The sequence below is a fragment of the Capra hircus genome, chromosome 10 (genome assembly GCF_001704415.2).
Source record: "Capra hircus breed San Clemente chromosome 10, ASM170441v1, whole genome shotgun sequence".
In the NCBI taxonomy this organism is placed as follows: Eukaryota; Metazoa; Chordata; class Mammalia; order Artiodactyla; family Bovidae; genus Capra; species Capra hircus.
Window position 1 is genome coordinate 65140824 of NC_030817.1, and position 18568 is coordinate 65159391.

At 41.4% G+C, this 18568-nt stretch overlaps 1 protein-coding gene across 5 annotated transcripts in view; it reads right to left on the reverse strand.

Annotated features, from left to right (window-relative positions):
- STARD9 (StAR related lipid transfer domain containing 9) overlaps positions 1–7519 on the reverse strand; it is a 123731-nt gene extending 116212 nt beyond the window's left edge. For all 5 annotated transcript variants that reach the window (XM_018054387.1, XM_018054388.1, XM_018054386.1 and 2 more), the window contains exons 1-3: positions 7338–7519; positions 2116–2185; positions 272–388 (exon numbers count right to left, since the gene is read on the reverse strand). In XM_018054387.1, the coding sequence (XP_017909876.1) occupies positions 272–388; positions 2116–2185; positions 7338–7384 (234 nt within the window). In that variant the 5' untranslated portion in view covers positions 7385–7519. The remainder of the gene's footprint in view (positions 1–271; positions 389–2115; positions 2186–7337) is intronic.

Below are 18568 nucleotides of genomic sequence, written 5' to 3' on the forward strand. Positions count from 1 at the left end.
TCCTACGTAGATCTCCTTGACCAGACCTTGGAAATCTGTGGGAAAGCTAAGCAGCAGGAAGGATGACCAACAGTGTTAGCCAGCAAAGGCTTGGCTCATCCTCTCAGTCCTCAGCAGATCTGCTGCAGACAATACTTCCCAAACCAAAACATCATTAGTTTCTGACCAACCTACCATAAGTAAGAAATAGCCAGGGCCCAGATTCCACATTAATTTCCCAATAGTTATCCAGTTATAAAGACCTGGGGAAAGTAAAGGAAAATGACATTACCACATCCTGAGAGGCATACTGGGGATCCTCTGGGTTGACTGACCAGTAGCAGTAATCAAAGCCAAACGCCACAACCTTCTCCCGGGAGTCGCCAAAGCCATTAGGTCGACCGTCCACCTAAAATTAAACACAAGATCTAGTATCTTCTCTACTGTAATATCAGAATCAAATCAGAGGCACTTGATTCCTCTGCTTGTAGATAGAGATACCTGGACTGACCATGAGAACCTTTATGATATCTACCTGAAAAGGGGGAAAAAAGTAATCTTTGTCTTCATCTTGTTAGGTACAATGAAGCAACAGAGTTAAATGTCTATCATATTATCACATATCTATATATAAACCAGACCGCTTGGGAGAAAAAAACCTCTCCTTCCCTGGGCCTCTTCTTACTATCATTTCTTCTCTGAGTATTTCCATAGAATATACCAGTCGTGCATGAGTAATTCAGTCCCTGGGCCTGACAGGTTCTGTCAGCCTAGAGCTCTCACAGAGGTCCCTGGGGTATCCACCCCCAGAAGGCATGTTGGACAGAAGAGCTGGGCCCAATTCAACTGCTCGGGGTAGAAGAGAGCAGCTTGGAAATTGTACCGACCTCCAGGTACTGGGGAGAGTGGCATTATTCACAGAAATGCCTATCTTGCTACTTAATATTCAGATTCTGGACAGGGAGAAACAATCCCTTGAACTGGGTTCTAAAACCCACAGTAGAATGAGGCTGACAGAATGACGAAGAGATTCTGAGTGGATAACCGGACTCAGAAAAGAGGATAGCTGGCCAGCAAGGTGAGCAGGGGGCAGATTAGAGTGTGATCTTGGCCAAGATTTATTCTTAAGAACCAAAAATATAAGCTCTCAGAACAAAGCAGCTGAAGTGATTAGGCAACAGAGATATAAATAAGAGACAGGAGAGAGTGAAAGGTCTTTTGTCCCCAGGGAGCTCCTGTTGAAAGTCTGGCAGGTTTCTCTCTCAGCAGAGAGCTACTAATAAAAGGAAATGGATCACATCACAGGAGGAACACAAGAGTGGATGTGGCTGGGGGGACTGGGGTCCAGAAAACCCTCCTCCTGCAAGTTAGCTTCCTCAGCTGTCAGGAATGTCAAGTACCACCTGCAAGCTGACTGCAGTGGCATTTACGTGGCTGGCTTCCCTGTCCTCCACTACTCAAGGCTCAGAAAGAAAGAATCCCTTCCACTTCCCCTGGCCTGGGAAAAGAAAAGAATGGGATGGAGGAAATAAGCCAGAGGAAGTAGTAAGAGTGGGGAAGGAAGTTGCCAGTGTCTGTCTAGTTGTAACTCAAAGATCAGTCAGATCTATGGAAGAGTATTTACAGTAAGACTTGGGCTAATGCCTGACTCTCTTCTGGGATTTAAAGTCTTTACTTGGCCTCACTGTGGCTAAAAATGAGTTCTGTATTAGCAGATGCATACTAAAACCCCTGTTAATGCTTCTCAATGAAATGATATTCAATAAGAAGATTGAGCCAATGTCTAATAGGAGGTCAGATAAGTTAAACACACGCACAAATTGTCCCCAAACATGATTTAAGCTGGCCATGTGTTTACTTTCAAAATATCTACTACTAACCAGTTTCCAAAATAGCTGTACCCCATTTGGTAGAACTTGGGTTGCAGTAACTACATCCCCGGAACTTCTTCCCTGTTATATTTTTATATTAGCTTTGTGGCTGGTCAAAGCTCTTCCCACTATTTCCCTTATATGCCCTTTCCTCTTCCACTCTCCCTCTCTAAATGCAATCACAGATACACCTTCACCCCAGAAGTCACTATAATTAATACTAGTTCTTTAGGGGAAAGAAAAAGGAAAACAATTTTAGGCTTACCTTTAAATTCCTGATTTTTGCCACTTTGCCATTAACTTCCACAATAATCTTTCCCCCTTCTTTGATCTCCCTAGAAGCAAGACACAAACCCAGATGAGAGGAAATATTGCTTTTTAAAATTAATCAGGAAAAGAGCAGCTGAGACAAGCACTATTGGAACAAAATGTTTCCCTACTGCTGTCTCCACAACTGGGGTGTCTGAAGCAGTCCCTGAGCTGGCAAGTTTCTCTGGATTGTTAGAATTCGGCTTGGGAACAGTGAAGAGTCACTGTTACTGGGTACCCTCTATGTGCTAAGCATTGTATTAAGTACAGTATATGCTATTCTTCATCCTATGCTATCCTCTTAACACATCCTCCTGACAGATCTTTTTTTTTAATAAATGGAAGACTAAGGGTGAGAAAAATTATGTAATTTGTCCAAGGTCACACAGCTAGCAGTGGCAGGGCCAGAATTTAAATCCAGATCTGTCTAACCACAAAGCCATATGCCTCAGAAATCAGGCTTGGGAAACCCTGAGAGTATCCTCAGCTCAGCACACAGCATGGCATCATTTCCCATTTCCTCTGATATTTTGAGCATATATAAATATAATGAAATATTTTATTTCATTATAAATAATGAAAAAGGTTTCAGAGTCCTTTCTGTTGAGACCTGAGAACATATCTCCTAAATCCTTTCCTTATACTATCTTAAGTCAGAATAACAGCCAAGATCCTTAAGGATCTTCCTAAATTGTAGTTATAAAATAATACTTCTATCAACTAACGAACCCCTAAATTCACTTTAAGGGGCTTAATCCAAATGATTCATAAACCTGAAGCCCAAAATGAATGGAATACACTCCATTCTAGATATGAAATCTTTTTTCACAACATAGAGCTTTAGCTAAAGTGCTTAAGGTCAAAGACTTCCTGGTGGTCCAGAGGTTAGGAATCTGCCTTCCAATGCAGGGGGATGTGGGTTCCACCCCTGGTCTGGGAAGATTCCACGTGCCGTGGGGAACCTACCGAGCCCATGTGCCTCACTTAAGACCTGACACAACCAAATAAATAAATATATATTTTAAAATAAAGTGCTCAAGGCCAGAATATTAACAGATGGGAGTTAACTCACTGGTACTTTCTACTACAGTGAAAACTATCAATTAAATTATTCCTGGCCTAGGACCTGAAAGTTGAGAAAATACGTTCAGTGTCATTTTTATCTTCCCTCAGGGTTGCCAGGATGTGGCCTTGAGGACTTGGGGGGAGGGGATGGCAAGGGATACACAGTGAGACAGGGGTCTTTAGGTTAAGACTATTTTTGTAAACTAGTCAGTGCATTTGGAAAAAAGTACTAGAAAAAAATTTCCTTCTCCCAGGTGATGGCATTCCTGTTACTTAAATTTCCTCAAGGCTCTGATGCTCTTTCTTTCATATTTCATACTAGACAGAACTTAAGGCAGTACGGATATACTTTGTCCCCCAGGATTATAAAACTGCATCCCGTGCCCCTAGCTCTCCTAAAGAAAATCTTTCAGTTTGATGTTAAGATCATTTTTTTCCCCTTCTGCATTTAAAAATAGGTTTTCTTTTCTCTTTATCCACTATAAAATACACAGGCTATAGTAAAATTGAGCAACAAAGTAAGGGGAAAAACTTTTACAAATCTATTTAATCTAATTTTTTTAAGTGAGCCCTTTCTTAAGGATTCACCTAGGACTCTAGCATAAAGCAGCCAAAATAAAAAAGGGTCTTGAACTTGACCTCTTGACAAAAGGATCTGACACTATAGTTGGTGAGATACCACCCCTTCCCTGCCTGGCCCACAGCCATTGGTAACCTAGTGGTTCCAATATATTCTAAAACAAAATGAAGACAAATTAAAGTTGAGCAGAAGAGAAAGAAAGAACACCAACCTCAACACGGCAGCTGACTGCACAGAGTTCAAAGAAGTCTGCTGTGGCTACCACCACTTGCCTCTGGGGCCTGAATTCTACCAATAGGTATTCATTCCTTAGGATTAAAGGTTTTGCACAGGAATAAATTCTCAGTTACACACTGACTCCTAGGACAGTTTTTCAAAGTGTGGTCCACAGGCTTCACTTATTAGAATTACAGGAGGTGGTGGAGCTAGTTAATTTGAATTCCTCTTAACAAGTTGTATTATAACAAGTTCCCCAGGTGAACTGTATGTATCCTAGAATTTGAAAATCACTATCTTAGAAAATAGCCAAGCTATTTCCACTTGTTATCTACTCAATTATAAAATTTAAAAAGACAGCTAAGAACAAGGAGGAATAAAAATAGCTGTTAAAAATTATATAACTAGCACTTTCTCAGACACTTAAAAGCATCCAGGCTCTGTTCTAAGTATTTTTAATGTATCCTTTCATTTAATCTTCACAAAAAAACCATTGAAGTAGTTATACTATTTCACAGATGTGAAAAGAAGAGCACATAAAGGGAATACAGTTCATGATAATTACCTTTTTGAAAGGGCAGTGGAAAGTGTTCTGGAGCCTACAGTATTGGCCAATATGTTCTGTCAATGATGAATGATTTGGGACAAACAAGCGGCAGCCTCTTACAGTGAGACACAGATTTTCTGATTATGGGAAACAACTGCGCGGTAAAAGGAGCGCACTAAAACCGTTCTCTATATTATCATTTTATTGATGGTCTCTACTAGTCCTACTGAGCAAACAGGCATTAGAGAAAGAAGTGCAATTTTCCTGTAATCTCAGGAAGGAGCAGCTTGGTCTGGTGAATGGAATCTTGGCTCTACCTACTTTTAGATCTTTAACAAGACCATTTTCTCATCTGGAAAAATAAAAAATGGAAGCATGAGCTCTAAGATTTATTTCCAAGTACCACATAAGATCCAATGACTTTGTTAACTGAATCTGTGCTGATGACTTTTTTGAAGGCTGGGACAAACCACATAATCAGTAAATAGCCTATGTTGAGATGAGCCTCAGCGAAGGTGGTGGAAATTAACAAACCCTGGAATACAGTGTGGTGAGAAGAGGGGAATAGTTTGGACTTCTTAGCTGGGGTCATGCTAGGTTTATTCTTCCCGGCTCCCGAATCTCCAGCAGGCTATAATCCTCATACCTGGGTAACTGCAGTCTTGCCCTTCTACCCCTTGCTGCTCAAGGCTCTTAACCTGAGCTAAAAGTTAATAAGCTTTTCAGACTTCCCTGGTGGTCAGTGGTTGAGAACTCACCTGCCAATGCAGGCGATGCAGGTTCAATTCCTGGTCCAGGAAGATTCAACAGGCTGCGGAGGAACTAAGCCTGTACACCACAACTAATGAACCTGCGCTGTAGAGCCCATGTTCCAAAACATAATAAACCATCTCCATGAGAAACCCACTGGCTGCAACTAGAGAAAGCCCACACACAATAGTGAAGACCCAGGACAGCCAAAATAATAATAAATAAAATTTAGTTAAAAATTAATAAGCTTTTGTGCCCTTCTTTTCCCTTCACTTTTGTTTGACACGTTATTCTCTACTGTGGCTGCCAAACTCTTGCCAACTCTTCATTGTAGCATGAGGGATCTAGTTCCAGACCAGGGATTGAAATCAAACCCCTTGCATTAGGAATGCAAGGTCTTAGCCACTGGACCACCAGTGAAGTTCCCATTGCACCACTTCTGTCTTTTCCTACTTTTTTGTCCCTTTCCCTTATCACACTGCTCTCATTATTCAGTCAACTGTATGACTTTTCAAGCCAATCACCTCCATTCAGGACAAGCACAGACTCTGCTGTGCTGTGTGCTGTGCTTAATCGCTCAGCGACCTCTGTCCAACTCTTCGTGACCCCATGGACCGTAGCCCACCAGGCTCCTCTGTCCATGGGATTCTCAAGGCAAGAATACTGGAGTGAGTTGCCATGCCCTCCTCAACGGGATCTTCCCAACCCAAGGATCGAACCCCGGTCTCCCACACTGCAGGCAGATTCTTTACCAAATGAGCCACCAGGGAAGCCCTGCTCCTGCTAGAACCGAATTTTGTTCTGAGAGACAACGTCTTTTCCTGACTGCTCTGTCCAATTTTCAAGCCATCTTGTGTCCTGGAAATTTTTAAACCTCCCAAATAGTTTCAATATGTGCCTTCAGGTCCCAAACCACATTCTGCCAGGTTTATCTCCTACCACTCACCTCCCTTCACACAGCCTCTCCTCAAAAGCCCGAAACTTTTCTGTTTCCTAAGAGCCTAAGTCCTTAGCTCTGTGTTCTCACAGAATGCTCTCTACACCTTCTCCTCCACCTGTCAGCAAACCAACTCTTTCAAAAGCGTTTGCGTTCAAACACCAAGCCTTCTGTGAAGCCTCCCCTGACTTTCCACACATGTGAGTGGAAAAATCAGTAAGAAGGGAAAGAAATTATGGACCCTGGATGCCTCAACAGCTGAGGAGTGTAGGATCAGATTCCCGCACGGAAAAAAAAAAAAAAAAAATGGGAACTGGCTGCGCTGAGGGAAGGGCTTAGAATGACTTCCCCCTACTTCACACTTTTTTTTTAACTTTTTATTTTTACTTTATTTTACTTTATAATACTGTATTGGTTTTGCCATACATTGACATGAATCCACCACGGGTGTACATGCGATCCCAAACATGAACCCCCCTCCCACCTCCCTCCTCCCTCCCCACAACATCCCTCCGGGTCATACTTCACACTTTTGAAGTCGCCCACAGAATGAAACCACGATCTCTCTGAGCCTCAATTTCCCTCTTATGCCTTACAACCTGCTTTCCTCCACTTCTTCACAGAGAAACCCATGTGCACGCAGAAACTCACGATTCTCCCTCAGTCATTACAGGTACTCCAGAGCCACCAAGAAGACAGTACACCGCCGACCCCTCTCCCCACTTAGAGACACTTCCCAGCCCTTCTCAGCGTATCCAGAGAGAAAGGCTCAACCTGTGCATCAAAACTTGAGCCGCGGGCGGTCCCTCAAAACTCCTGCCGGGACACAGGGACTCCGGGGACACGGACAGGACAGCCCATCCCGAGGCTTTCCACTAAGAGCTCCCCGCCAGGGCACTAATCGAAAACCCAACCCAAGCCAGGCCTTGTCCCGGCCAGGCCTTTACGGTTTCCGGACGCTGGCCCCTTGGGCCACTTTGTGTCTGATTTCTCCGCGCCAGACTCACTGTAGGGAGAGGCGGGGATCCCGCCTTCCTTTCAGCTCACTTGACGCCTCAGGGGCCCCCTCCCGCCCAGACTCACCTCTTGCTGAGGGGCCGGACCCTCACCGCCACCCGCACGTTGGCCATCCGTCGGCCACGGCTCAGACCCCGCAGGTCTGCCCAGCTGCAGCATCCCCGGACCCAGCCCCAAGTCAAGACAAGCCCCAGCCCAGCCCCAACCCGGGTCCGGCCCCGCCTGCCCCACGCGCCTCGCAGGACGACCCCGCCTATATGCGGGCCGACGCCTGGCCAGGGTGGTGCCTGCCGAGCCTCGGCCAATCCTGAGCTGGGTGGGCGGGAGGACGCCCGAGCCGCCCCGCCTCGCTCCGCCCACGCGCCTCACGGGACTGCCTCTCCCACAAGCAGGCAGGAAGCCCGACAGGCCTGAGGAGCCCGGACCAATCCTGAGCCTCGCGGTCGGGGTGGTGTAGATCCTGGGTGGGTAAGGCTGGCTCCCGCTTGAGAGAAACTAGCTTTTGTTTTTCCAGTGTCCGAAGCACTACAAAGTCTAGTAAATTCGTTAACACTAGACAGTTTACAGTCTTCGTTTAGTATGTTTAGTAATGTACTAAATCCTTTATTCTCTGCGTTCGCCTGATCTGTCAATCCTGTGGTTAAATATTAGGGGAACACCGATGTTTTTGCTGTTCCCTTCAAGGGGCATTGTCTTTCCTTTAAAAGGCGCTGGATTCGGGGTTTAGAGTTCTCACTGGCGAGCTTCTCTTAGGTTGTGCTGGAAGCTCAGCGCCACCCGGACAGAGTCTGTGATCTTGTAGGGAATAGTATCGGACAGAAATGGTTCATTAATTCATCCAAGAAGTAACTACTGAGTACCTGCTCGGAGTCAAGTGCTGTTCTAAGGCCCTGAGGATACAGTCCTAACCTTCATGGAAATTAGAATCCACAGGGAAGGGAAGAGAGAGTAAATACGTGAATATATAGTATGTCGAATGGTGCTAAATGAAACTTTTTGGAAAAAGCACAGTAAGGAAATGCAGTAATGGTCTCTGTGTGTATGTAGGGAGAAAGGTGCTACTTTATATAGGATTTCAGGAACTGTATGCGTGCTGGAGGGAGGAGCACTTGCAGGTATTAGTTTATGTATTTAACAAGTATTTCCTAAGTAGTCCTGTATTACGATTAAGGTCATAGCAGTGAAGAAAACAGGCAAACCTCTGACCTCATGCAACTTGGTGAAAGGAACTAATAATAAGTAAAACAAGTAAAATGTATATCAGATTAGCTAAGAAGTGAAAATAAAGCAGAAAGGGGGGTAGGAAGTGAGTAAGGAGGGTGTTGAAACTGTAAATAATATGGCCAGGGAAGGCCTTAAGAACGTGACACTTGAGAAAAATCTGAAGGTTGTAAAAGAAGAGTGATGCTGTTCTGTGGAAGGGCAGTTTCAGACACAGGGAACAGACCCTGAACTTGGTAAAAACCTGGAATGTTAGAGGAACAGTAGGAAAGCCAGTGGGGATAGCATGGAGTGACAGAGGGAGGGAATCATAGAGGTAGCATGAGGCCACGGTAAAGCCTTTGGATTGTATTCTAGGTAAGCTGGAAAGCTACTGGACAATGTTAAAGACGAAGTAAAATTATTCTCAACCATAAAAAAGAATGAAATAACGCCATTTTCTGCAACATGGATGGACCAAGAGATTGTCATACTGAGTGAAGTAAGTTAGACAAAGACAAATAACATATGATATTACTTGTATGTGGAATCTTAAAAAATGGTACAAATGAACTTAGTTTTAAAACAGAGATAGAGTCACAGATGTAGAAAACCAATTTATGGTTATGGGGGCAGGGAGGGAGGGATAAATTAGATATTGGGATTGGCATATCCACACTACTATATATAAAATAGATAACTCATAAAGACCCACTGTATAGCACAGGGAACTCTACTCAATATAATGACCTATATGGGAAAGAATCTAAAAAAGATGTAGGTATATGTATAACTGATTCACTTTGCTATACAGCAGAAATTAACCCAACCTTGTAAATCAACTATACTCCAGTAAAATTTTATGTGATCTATATTTTTAAAGGTTTACTCTGGCTACTGTTTTGAGACTATTTTCAGGAAAGGGAAAGGATAGAAGCCCAAGAGGGACCAGTTGGAGGCTATTTTAGTCCTGCAGTGGCAGTAATAGAGTCATGGTGATGCCTTTATATGTCAGGCATGTTCCAAAACGGTTTACCTATCCAGCCTCCTCTCTCATCTGTTTGAATGGACTCATCCCTGGAGTATTGGGACAGCTGGTTTACCATTCAAATTCACCTGGAAACCTAGTCTTCTGAATGACTTCTCTACTCACTGTGCTTTGCAGTGGAAAAAATGGCTGTATTAGGGAAAGCAGTATGAAAGTTCCTCAAAACTCTAAAAATAGAGCTACCTATGATCCAGCAATCCCTCTTCTGGGTATATATTCAAAGGAAATGAAATCACTGTTTCAAAAATATATCTGTATCCTTATGTTCATTGCAGCATTATTTATGATTTGCCAAGATGTGGCAACAACCTAATTGTCCACTGAAGGGTGAATGGATACAGAACATCTGAGATAGATATATATATATATATAGTGAGATATTACTCATCCGTTATCAAAAAAGAAAATCCTGCCATCTATGACAACATAGATGGGCATTATACTGAGTTAAATAATTCAGGCAGAAAAATCCTGTATGATCTCACTTGTATAGAGAATCTAAAAAAACCAAACTCATAGAAACAGAGTAGATAGGGAGAATGAGGATATGTTGGTCAAAGGGTACAAACACCCAGCTATAATTTCTGGGGATCTAATGTATAGCAGGATGATGTTATTTAATAATGTTGAAAATTCAATTTGCCAAGAGAATACATTTTTTTTAGCTCCTAGATTGCTTTGTGGGTAGTATATCCATTGATCTTTTCCTCTGTTAATTGGAGCATAGTTGCTTTACAATGTTGTCTTAGTTTCTGCTGTACAACAAAGTGAATTAGTTATTGTTGTTGTTGTTCAGTCACTCAGTTGTGTCAAACTCTTTGCCACCCAATGGACTACAACACGCCAGGCTTCCCTGTCCTTCGCCATCTCCCAGAGCTTGCTCAAACTCATGTCCACTGAGTCAGTGATGCCATCCAACCATCTCATCCTCTGTCATCCCCTACTCCTCCTGCCTTCAATCTTTTCCGGCATCAGGGTCTTTTCCAATGAGTCAGCTCTTCCCATCAGGCGGCCAAAGTGTTTTAGTTTCTGCATCAGTCCTTCTAAAGAATATTCAGGATTGATTTCCTTTAGGACTGACTGGTTTGACCCCTTGCAGTCCAAAGGATTCTCAAGTGTCTTCTCCAAACCACAGTTCAAAAGCATCAATTCTTTGGCGCTCAGCTTTTTTTATTGTCCAATTCTCAAATCCATATGTGACTACTGGAAAAACCATAGCTCTGACTATATGGAGCTTTGTCGGCAAAGTAATGTCTCTGCTTTTTAATATGCTGTCTAGGTTTGTCATAGCTTTTCTTCCAAGGAGCTAGTATCTTTTAATTTCATGGCTGTGGTCACCATCTGCAGTGATTTTGGAGCCCAAGAAAGTAAAGTCCTCCACTCTTTCCATTGTTTCCCCATCTGTTTGCCATGAAGTGATGGGACCGGATGCCATGATTTTTTGAATGTTGAGTTTTAAGCCAGCTTTTACTCTCTCCTCTTTCACCTTCATTGAGAGGCTCTGTATTTCCTCTTCGAATTCTGCCATAGGGGTGGTGTCATCTGCATATCTGAGGTTATTGATATTTCTCCTGGCAATCTTGATTCCAGCTTGTGCTTCATCCAGTCTGGCATTTTGTGTGATATACTCTGTGTATAAAGTAAATAAGCAGGGTGACAATATACAGCCTTGATGTACTCCTTTCCCAATTCTGAACCAGTCCATTGTTCCATGTCTGGTTCTAATTATTGCTTCTTGACCTGCATACATACAGGTTTCTCAGGAGGCAGGTAAGGTGGCTGGGTATTCCCATCTCCTTAAGAATTTTCCACAGTTGTGATCCATAGTCAAAGGCTTTAGTGTAGTCAATGAAGCAGAAGTAGATGTTTTTATGGAATTCTCTTGCCTTTTCTATGATCCAGAGGATGTTGGCAGTTTGATCTCTGGTTCCTCTGCCTTTTCTAAATCCAGCTTGCACATCTGGAAGTTCTCGGTTCATGTACTGTTGAAGCCTGGCTTGGAGAATTTTGAGCATTACTTTGCTAGTATGTGAAATGAGTGCAATTGTGTGGTAGTTTGAACATTGTTTGGCATTGCCCTTCTTTGGGATTGGAATGAAAACTGACCTTTTCCAGTCCTGTGGCCACCTCTGAGTTTTCTGGATTTGCTGGCATATTGAGTGTAGCACTTTGACAGCATCATCTTTTAGGATTTGAAGTAGCTCAGCTGGAATTCTGTCACCTCCATTAGCTTTTTTCATAGTAGTGCTTCCTAAGGCCCACTTGACTTTGCCCTTCAAGATATCTGGCTCTAGGTGAGTGATCACACCATCATGCTTATCTGGGTCATGAAGATCTTTTTTGTATACTTCTTCTGTGTTTTCTTGCCACCTCTTCTTAATCTCTTCTGCTTCTGTTAGGTCCATACTATTTCTGTCCTTTATTGTGCCCATCTTTGCATGAAATGTTCCCTTGGTATCTCTAATATTCTTGAAGAGATCTCTAGTCTTTCCCATTCTATTGTTTTCCTCTATTTCTTTGCATTGTTCACTTAGAAAGGCTTTCTTATCTCTTCTTGCTATTCTTTGGAACTCTGGATTCAGATGGGTATATCTTTCCTTTTTTCCTTTGCCTTTCGCTTATTAGCTATATGTATACATATATCCTCTCCCCCATGAACCTCCCTCCCACCCTGGAATAAATCTTAAATATTCTCACCACCACTACCACCAAAAAAAAATGTAATTATGTGAGATGAAGGATATATTAACCAATATTAATGTATCACAATATATACATGTATGAAATAATCATGTTATATAATTTAAACTTCCACAATGTTATATGTTAATTATATCTCAGTAAAGCTGGGATGCGGGAACTATCGCTATATTAATATCTTTCCATCTTGGCAATTCCCTGGCAGTTCAGTGGTTAGGACTCTGTGCTTTCACCCTGGTCAGGGAACTAAGATCCTGCAAGCCGAATGTTGCAGCCAAATACATATGCATTTTTGTGTATATATATATATATATATGTATATATTTATTTTTTTATATGTATATATTTAAACACATATTGTGTTCCCTGACCAGGGTGAAAGCATGGAGTCCTAGCCAGGTGTGTGTGTGTGTGTGTGTGTATCTTATGTGCATATATATTTCTATCCTCAAGTTGGAGAAATTGGCATAACAGTATTCTATATTTTTAGTTATATCGCTCATAAGTATTTCAATATGTGCCTCTGAACGATGAAGTCTGCCTTTTTAACATAGACATAATACAGTTATCACAACCAAAGACATTAGTTTCTTAACACCATCAAATATGTGATTGTAAGTTTTTCAACCATCTCTTTGTTTGAATGAGGATCCAAATATTGTTTGATATGTCTTTTAATCTTTTATTCAGTAGCTTCCTTGTCCCCCTCCTTTTCCACTTTAGCATGTATTTGTTTAAGAAACCAGGCAGCTTTTTCTGTAAATTTCCCACAGACTAATTTAACAGATTGATCACTATGGTGATATTTAATTGTTTTTCTATCCTCTGTATTTTTTCTGGTTTGGTAGTTCAATCTAGAGCCTTGATCAAATCAATTGGCACCTGTCTTTCTTTTTGTGCTATTTATAGCCACTAATCAGCATCCTCTGAATTAATTAAATCATCATTTCATTAATAGCGTAAAGGTTCTGGACCCAGTTTACAAGAGGTGGGGGCAGTCCCCTCACCACCAAGCAGTTCTCTAATACCAGCTGGGTATCCTTTGATTGAGTTCTACTCAGACATAGCATCAGATTCCACAGCTGAGTTCAGTCCCTCAAGATTTCCCTCCACTTCTGACTTCAATCACAAGTCCATGGTGTTACCTTTTCTTCTGACCCACCAGCTACAAACTAGAGATTCTGACGACCCACTTCCTGGGTATGGCTAATTTGCTAGAGCAGACTTCAGACCCAGTCGAAAGTCCGGATTGCTACTTATACTTCTGGCCTTGCTGCTGCTGCTAAGTCGCATCAGTCGTGTCCGACTCTGTGCGACCCCACAGATGGCAGCCCACCAGGCTCCCCCATCTCTGGGATTCTCCAGGCAAGAACACTGGAATGGGTTGCCATTTCCTTCTCCAATGCATGAAAGTAAAAAGGAAATCCCAAGGGTTTTAGGAGCTCTGTGCCAAAAAGTGAGACAAGGACCAAATATATTTCTTATTATAAATCAGCTGTTGTTGTTTTTAACAATATTATAAAGTCATGGGTTTAAACTTATTTAGTTTGCTTCAGTCTACTGCAGTTACTATTCTTGGGAGCCAAAATCACCCCAACTTTGGCCAGTGGGAACCTCATTGACTTCTTCTTTAATTAATTTATTTTTTATTGAAGGATAATTGCTTTACAGAATTTTACTGTTTTCTGTCAAACCTCAACATGAATCAGCCATAGGTATACATATTCAGTTCAGTTTCAGTTTAGTCGCTTAGTAGTGTCTGACTCTTTGCACCCCCATGGACTGCAGCTCGCCAGGCCTCCCTGTCCATCACCAACTCCCAGAGTCTACCCAAACTCATGTCCATTGAGACAGTGATGCCATCCAACCATCTCATCCTCTGTCATCCCGTTCTCTGCCTGCCCTCAATCTTTCCCAGCATCAGTGTCTTTTCAAATGAGTCAGCTCTTCGCATCAGGTGGCCAAAGTATTGGAGTTTCAGCTTCAACATCAGTCCTTCCAGTGAACAACCAGGACTGATCCTCTTTAGGATGGACTGCTTGGATCTCCTTGCAATCCAAGGGACTCTCAAGAGTATTCTCCAACACCACAGTTCAAAAGCATCAGTTCTTCAGCGCTCAGCTTTCTTCACAGTCCAACTCTCACATCCATACATGACCACTGGAAAAACCATAGCCTTGACTAGACGGACCTTTGTTAGCAAAGTAATGTCTCTGATTTTTAATATGCTGTCTAGGTTGGTTATAATTTTCCTTGCAAGGAGTAAGCATCTTTTAATTTCATGGCTGCAGTCACCATCTACAGTGGTTTTGGAGTCCCAAAAGATAAAGTCTGACACTTTTTCCACTGTTTCCCCATCTATTTGCCATGAAGTAATGGAATCAGATGCCATGATCTTCGTTTTCTGAATGTTGAGCTTTAAGCCAACTTTTTCACTCTCCTCTTTCACTTTCATTAAGAGGCTCTTTAGTTCTTCGCTTTCTACCATGAGGGTGGTATCATCTGCATATCTGAGGTTATTGATATTTCTCCCAGCAATCTTGATTCCAGCCTGTGCTTCACCCAGCGCAGTGTTTCTCGTACTCTGCATATAAGTTAAATAAGTAAGGTGACAATATACAGCCTTGACGTACTCCTTTTCCTGTTTGGAACCAGTCTGTTGTTCCATGTCCAGTTCTAACTGTTACTTCCTGGCCTGCATACAGATTTCTCAAGAGGCAGGTCAGGTGGTCTGGTATTCCCATCTCTTTCAGAATTTTCCACAGTTTCTTGTGATCCACACAGTCGAAGGCTTTGGCATAGTCAATAAAGCAGAAATAGATGTTTTTCTGGAACACTCTTGCTTTTTCCATGATCCAGCAGATGTCGGCAATTTGATGTCTGGTTCCTCTGCCTTTTCTAAAACCAGCTTGAACATCACAGTTCACATATTGCTGAAGCCTGGCTTGGAGAATTTTGAGCATTCCTTTGCTAGCATGTGAGATGAGTGCAATTGTGTGGTAGTTTGAGCATTCTTTGGCATTGCCTTTCTTTGGGATTGGAATGAAAATGATCTTTTCATTGGAAAATGAAAGTCATTGGAAAATGACCTTTTCCAGTCCTGTGGCCACTGCTGAGTTTTCCAAATTTGCTGGCATATTGAGTCCAGCACTTTCACAGCATCATCTTTCAGGATTTGAAACAGCTTAACTGGAATTCCATCCCCTCCACTCGTTTTGTTCATGGTGATGCTTCCTAAGGCCCACTTGACTTCACATTCCAGGATGTCTGGCTCTAGGTAAGTGATCACACCATTGTGATTATCTGGGTCATGAAGATCTTTTTTGTACAGTTCTTCTGTGTATTCTTGCCACCTCTTCTTAATATCTTCTACTTCTGTTAGGTCCATACATTTTCTGTCCTTTATTGAGCCCGTCTTTGCATGAAGTGTTCCCTTAGTATCTCTAATTTTCTTGAAGAGATCTCTAGTCTTTCCCATTCTATTATTTTCCTCTATTTCTTTGCACTGGTATACATATATCCTGTCTCTATTGAAACTCCCTCCAATCTCCCTCCTCATCCCACTCCTCTAGGTTGATACAGAGCCCCTATTTGAGTTTCTTGAGCCAACAGCAAATTCCTGTTGGCTATCTATTTTACATATGGAAATGTAAGTTTCCATGTTACTCTTTCCATACATCTCACCCTCTTCTCCCCTCTCCCCATATCCATATGTCTGTTCTCTGTCTGTTCGTTGTCTGTCTGTTGTCCATTGTTGCCCTGTAAATAAATTCTTCAGTACCGTTTTTCTAGATTCCACATATGCATTAGAATACGATATTTATCTTTCTCTTTCTGACTCACTTCACTCTGTATAATGGGCTCTAGGTTCATCCACCTCATTAGAACTGACTCAAATGTGTTCCTTTTTATGGTTTAGTAATATTCCATTGTGTATAAGCACCACAGCTTTGCCCATGCATCTGTCAGTGGACATCTAGTTTGCTTCCATGTTCTAGCTATTGTAACTAGTGCTGCAGTGAACAATGGGATGCATGTGTCTCTTTCAATTTTGGTTTCCTCAGGGTATATGCCTAGGAGTGGGATTGCTGGGTCTTCTGGTGGTTTTATTCCTAGTTTTTTAAGGAATCTCCATACCATCTTCTATAGTGGCTGTATCAATTTACATTCCCACCAACAGTGCAAGAGCATTCCCTTTTCTCCACACCTTCACCAGCATTTATTTATTTATTTTTTTAATGTGGGCCATTCTGACCAGTGTGAGGTGATATCTCATTGTAGTCTTCATTTGCATTTCTCTAATAATGAGTGACGTTGAGCATCTTTTCATGTGTTTGTTAGCCATCCATATGTCTTCTTTGGAGAAATGTCTGTTTAGGTCTTTTTGCTACTTTTTGATTGGGTTGTTTGTTTTTCTGGTATTAAGTTGTATGAGCTGCTTGTATATTTTGGAAATTAATCCTTTGTCAATTGTTTCATTTGCTATTATTTTCTCCCTTCTGAGGGTTGTTTTTTCACTTTGCTTATAGTTTCCTTTGCTGTGCAAAAGCTTTTAAGTTTAATCGGGTCCAGCTTGTTTACTTTTGTTTTTATTTTCATTACTCTAGGAGCTGAGTCATAGAGGATCTTGCTTTGATTTATTTCATCGAGTGTTCTGCCTATGTTTTCCTCTAAGAGTTTTATAGTTTCTGGTCTTACATTTAGTTTTCTAATCCATTTTGAGTTTATCTTTGTGTATGGTGTTAGCAAGTGTTCTAATTTCATTCTTTTACATGTAACTGTCCAATTTTCCCAGCACCATTTATTGAAGAGGCTCATTGACTTTTTACTCAGCTCCAGTAGCCTCTGCTAGCTTCCTTTATTTCTGACATGACAGGAAGTTTCAGGTGCATCTTGAACATGTTCCAAGTGTGATATAGGCCTTTTCTTCAAGGACTTCTGGTTCCTTTTATGTCTTTATTTTTTAATTTAAAAAAGTTAAATTGCAATACTTTTATAAATTTTTATAACATATAATTTACATATTAGTTTATGTAAGGCCATGAAATAAGATAAATTTAAGAGGATTTAAACCATATCAGACATCTTTTCTGACCACAATGGTATGAAACTAAACAGCAATTATAAGAAAACTGGAAAATTCACAAATATGTGATTAAACAAATGCTACTGAATAATAGGTCAGAAAAATAACAAAGAAAGCAATGTAAAAAATGTAAGACAAAAGCAACAAACATAATAAACATAACAAAACTTATGAAATACAACGAAACAGCTGTAAGAGGGAAGTTCATAGCAAAAAATGCCTACTTTAAGAAATAAGAAATATCTCAAATAACCTACTTTTGCACCTGAAGGACTAGGAAAAAAATTTCATTTCCATGCTTTTTAGTTTATATATATACTATATATACAATATATTTTTATCCTCCCCCTTTCTTACATAAGCAGCAACATACATACTACTCTGACTATGGTTTTGTTTGTTTCTTTGTTTTGGCTTTTTGGCTGCCCTGCATAGCTTTTGGAATCTTAGTTCCCCAACCAGGGATTGAACCCAGGCCACAACGATAAACGCACTGAGTCTTAACCACTGGGCTGCCAGGGAATTCCTGATTCTGACTTTGTTGTATACTTTACAGTATATCCTGTGTATCACTTGCTGTCAGTATAGAGAGATATACCTCATTCCTTTCTACATCGGCATCGTGATCTATGTGGATGTCCATAGTTTATATATTATCATTTTTTACTAATAGCAAATTTGATTGCTTCCAGTCTTTTGGTACTAGAAGTATTCCTGGTGTAAATAGCCATATGCATACACCTTTTCTTATTTTCACCAATACATCTTTGCAGTAGGTTCCTGAAAGTAGAATTGCTGAGTCCAAAAGAAAATGCTTATGCACTTAAGCTAAATATTCCCATTTTCTTCTGTAGGACTTCCCTGGCTCAGAAGGTAAAGAATCTGCCTATGATGCAGGAGACCCACATTCAATCCCTGGGTCAGGAAGATCCCATGGAGAAGGGCATGGCAACCCACTGCAGTATTCTTACCTAGAGAATTCCATGGACACAGAAACCTGGCAGGCTACAGGCAATGGGGTCGCAAAGAGTTGGACACAACTGAGCGAATAACACTTTTTCTCCTCCGTAGGAGCTATATGAATGATTTTTGTGTTTCCATCAGCAATACTGAGCATTTCTGTATTTCCACAGCCTCATTAGCAGGGTATCTCGACAAACTTTCAAATTTATGCCAATTAGATAGGTGAGAAAAAAGCACCTCAGAAGTTTTCATCTGAATTTCCTTTGTTAGAATTGAAGTTACACTGTTCTGTGATTTAAC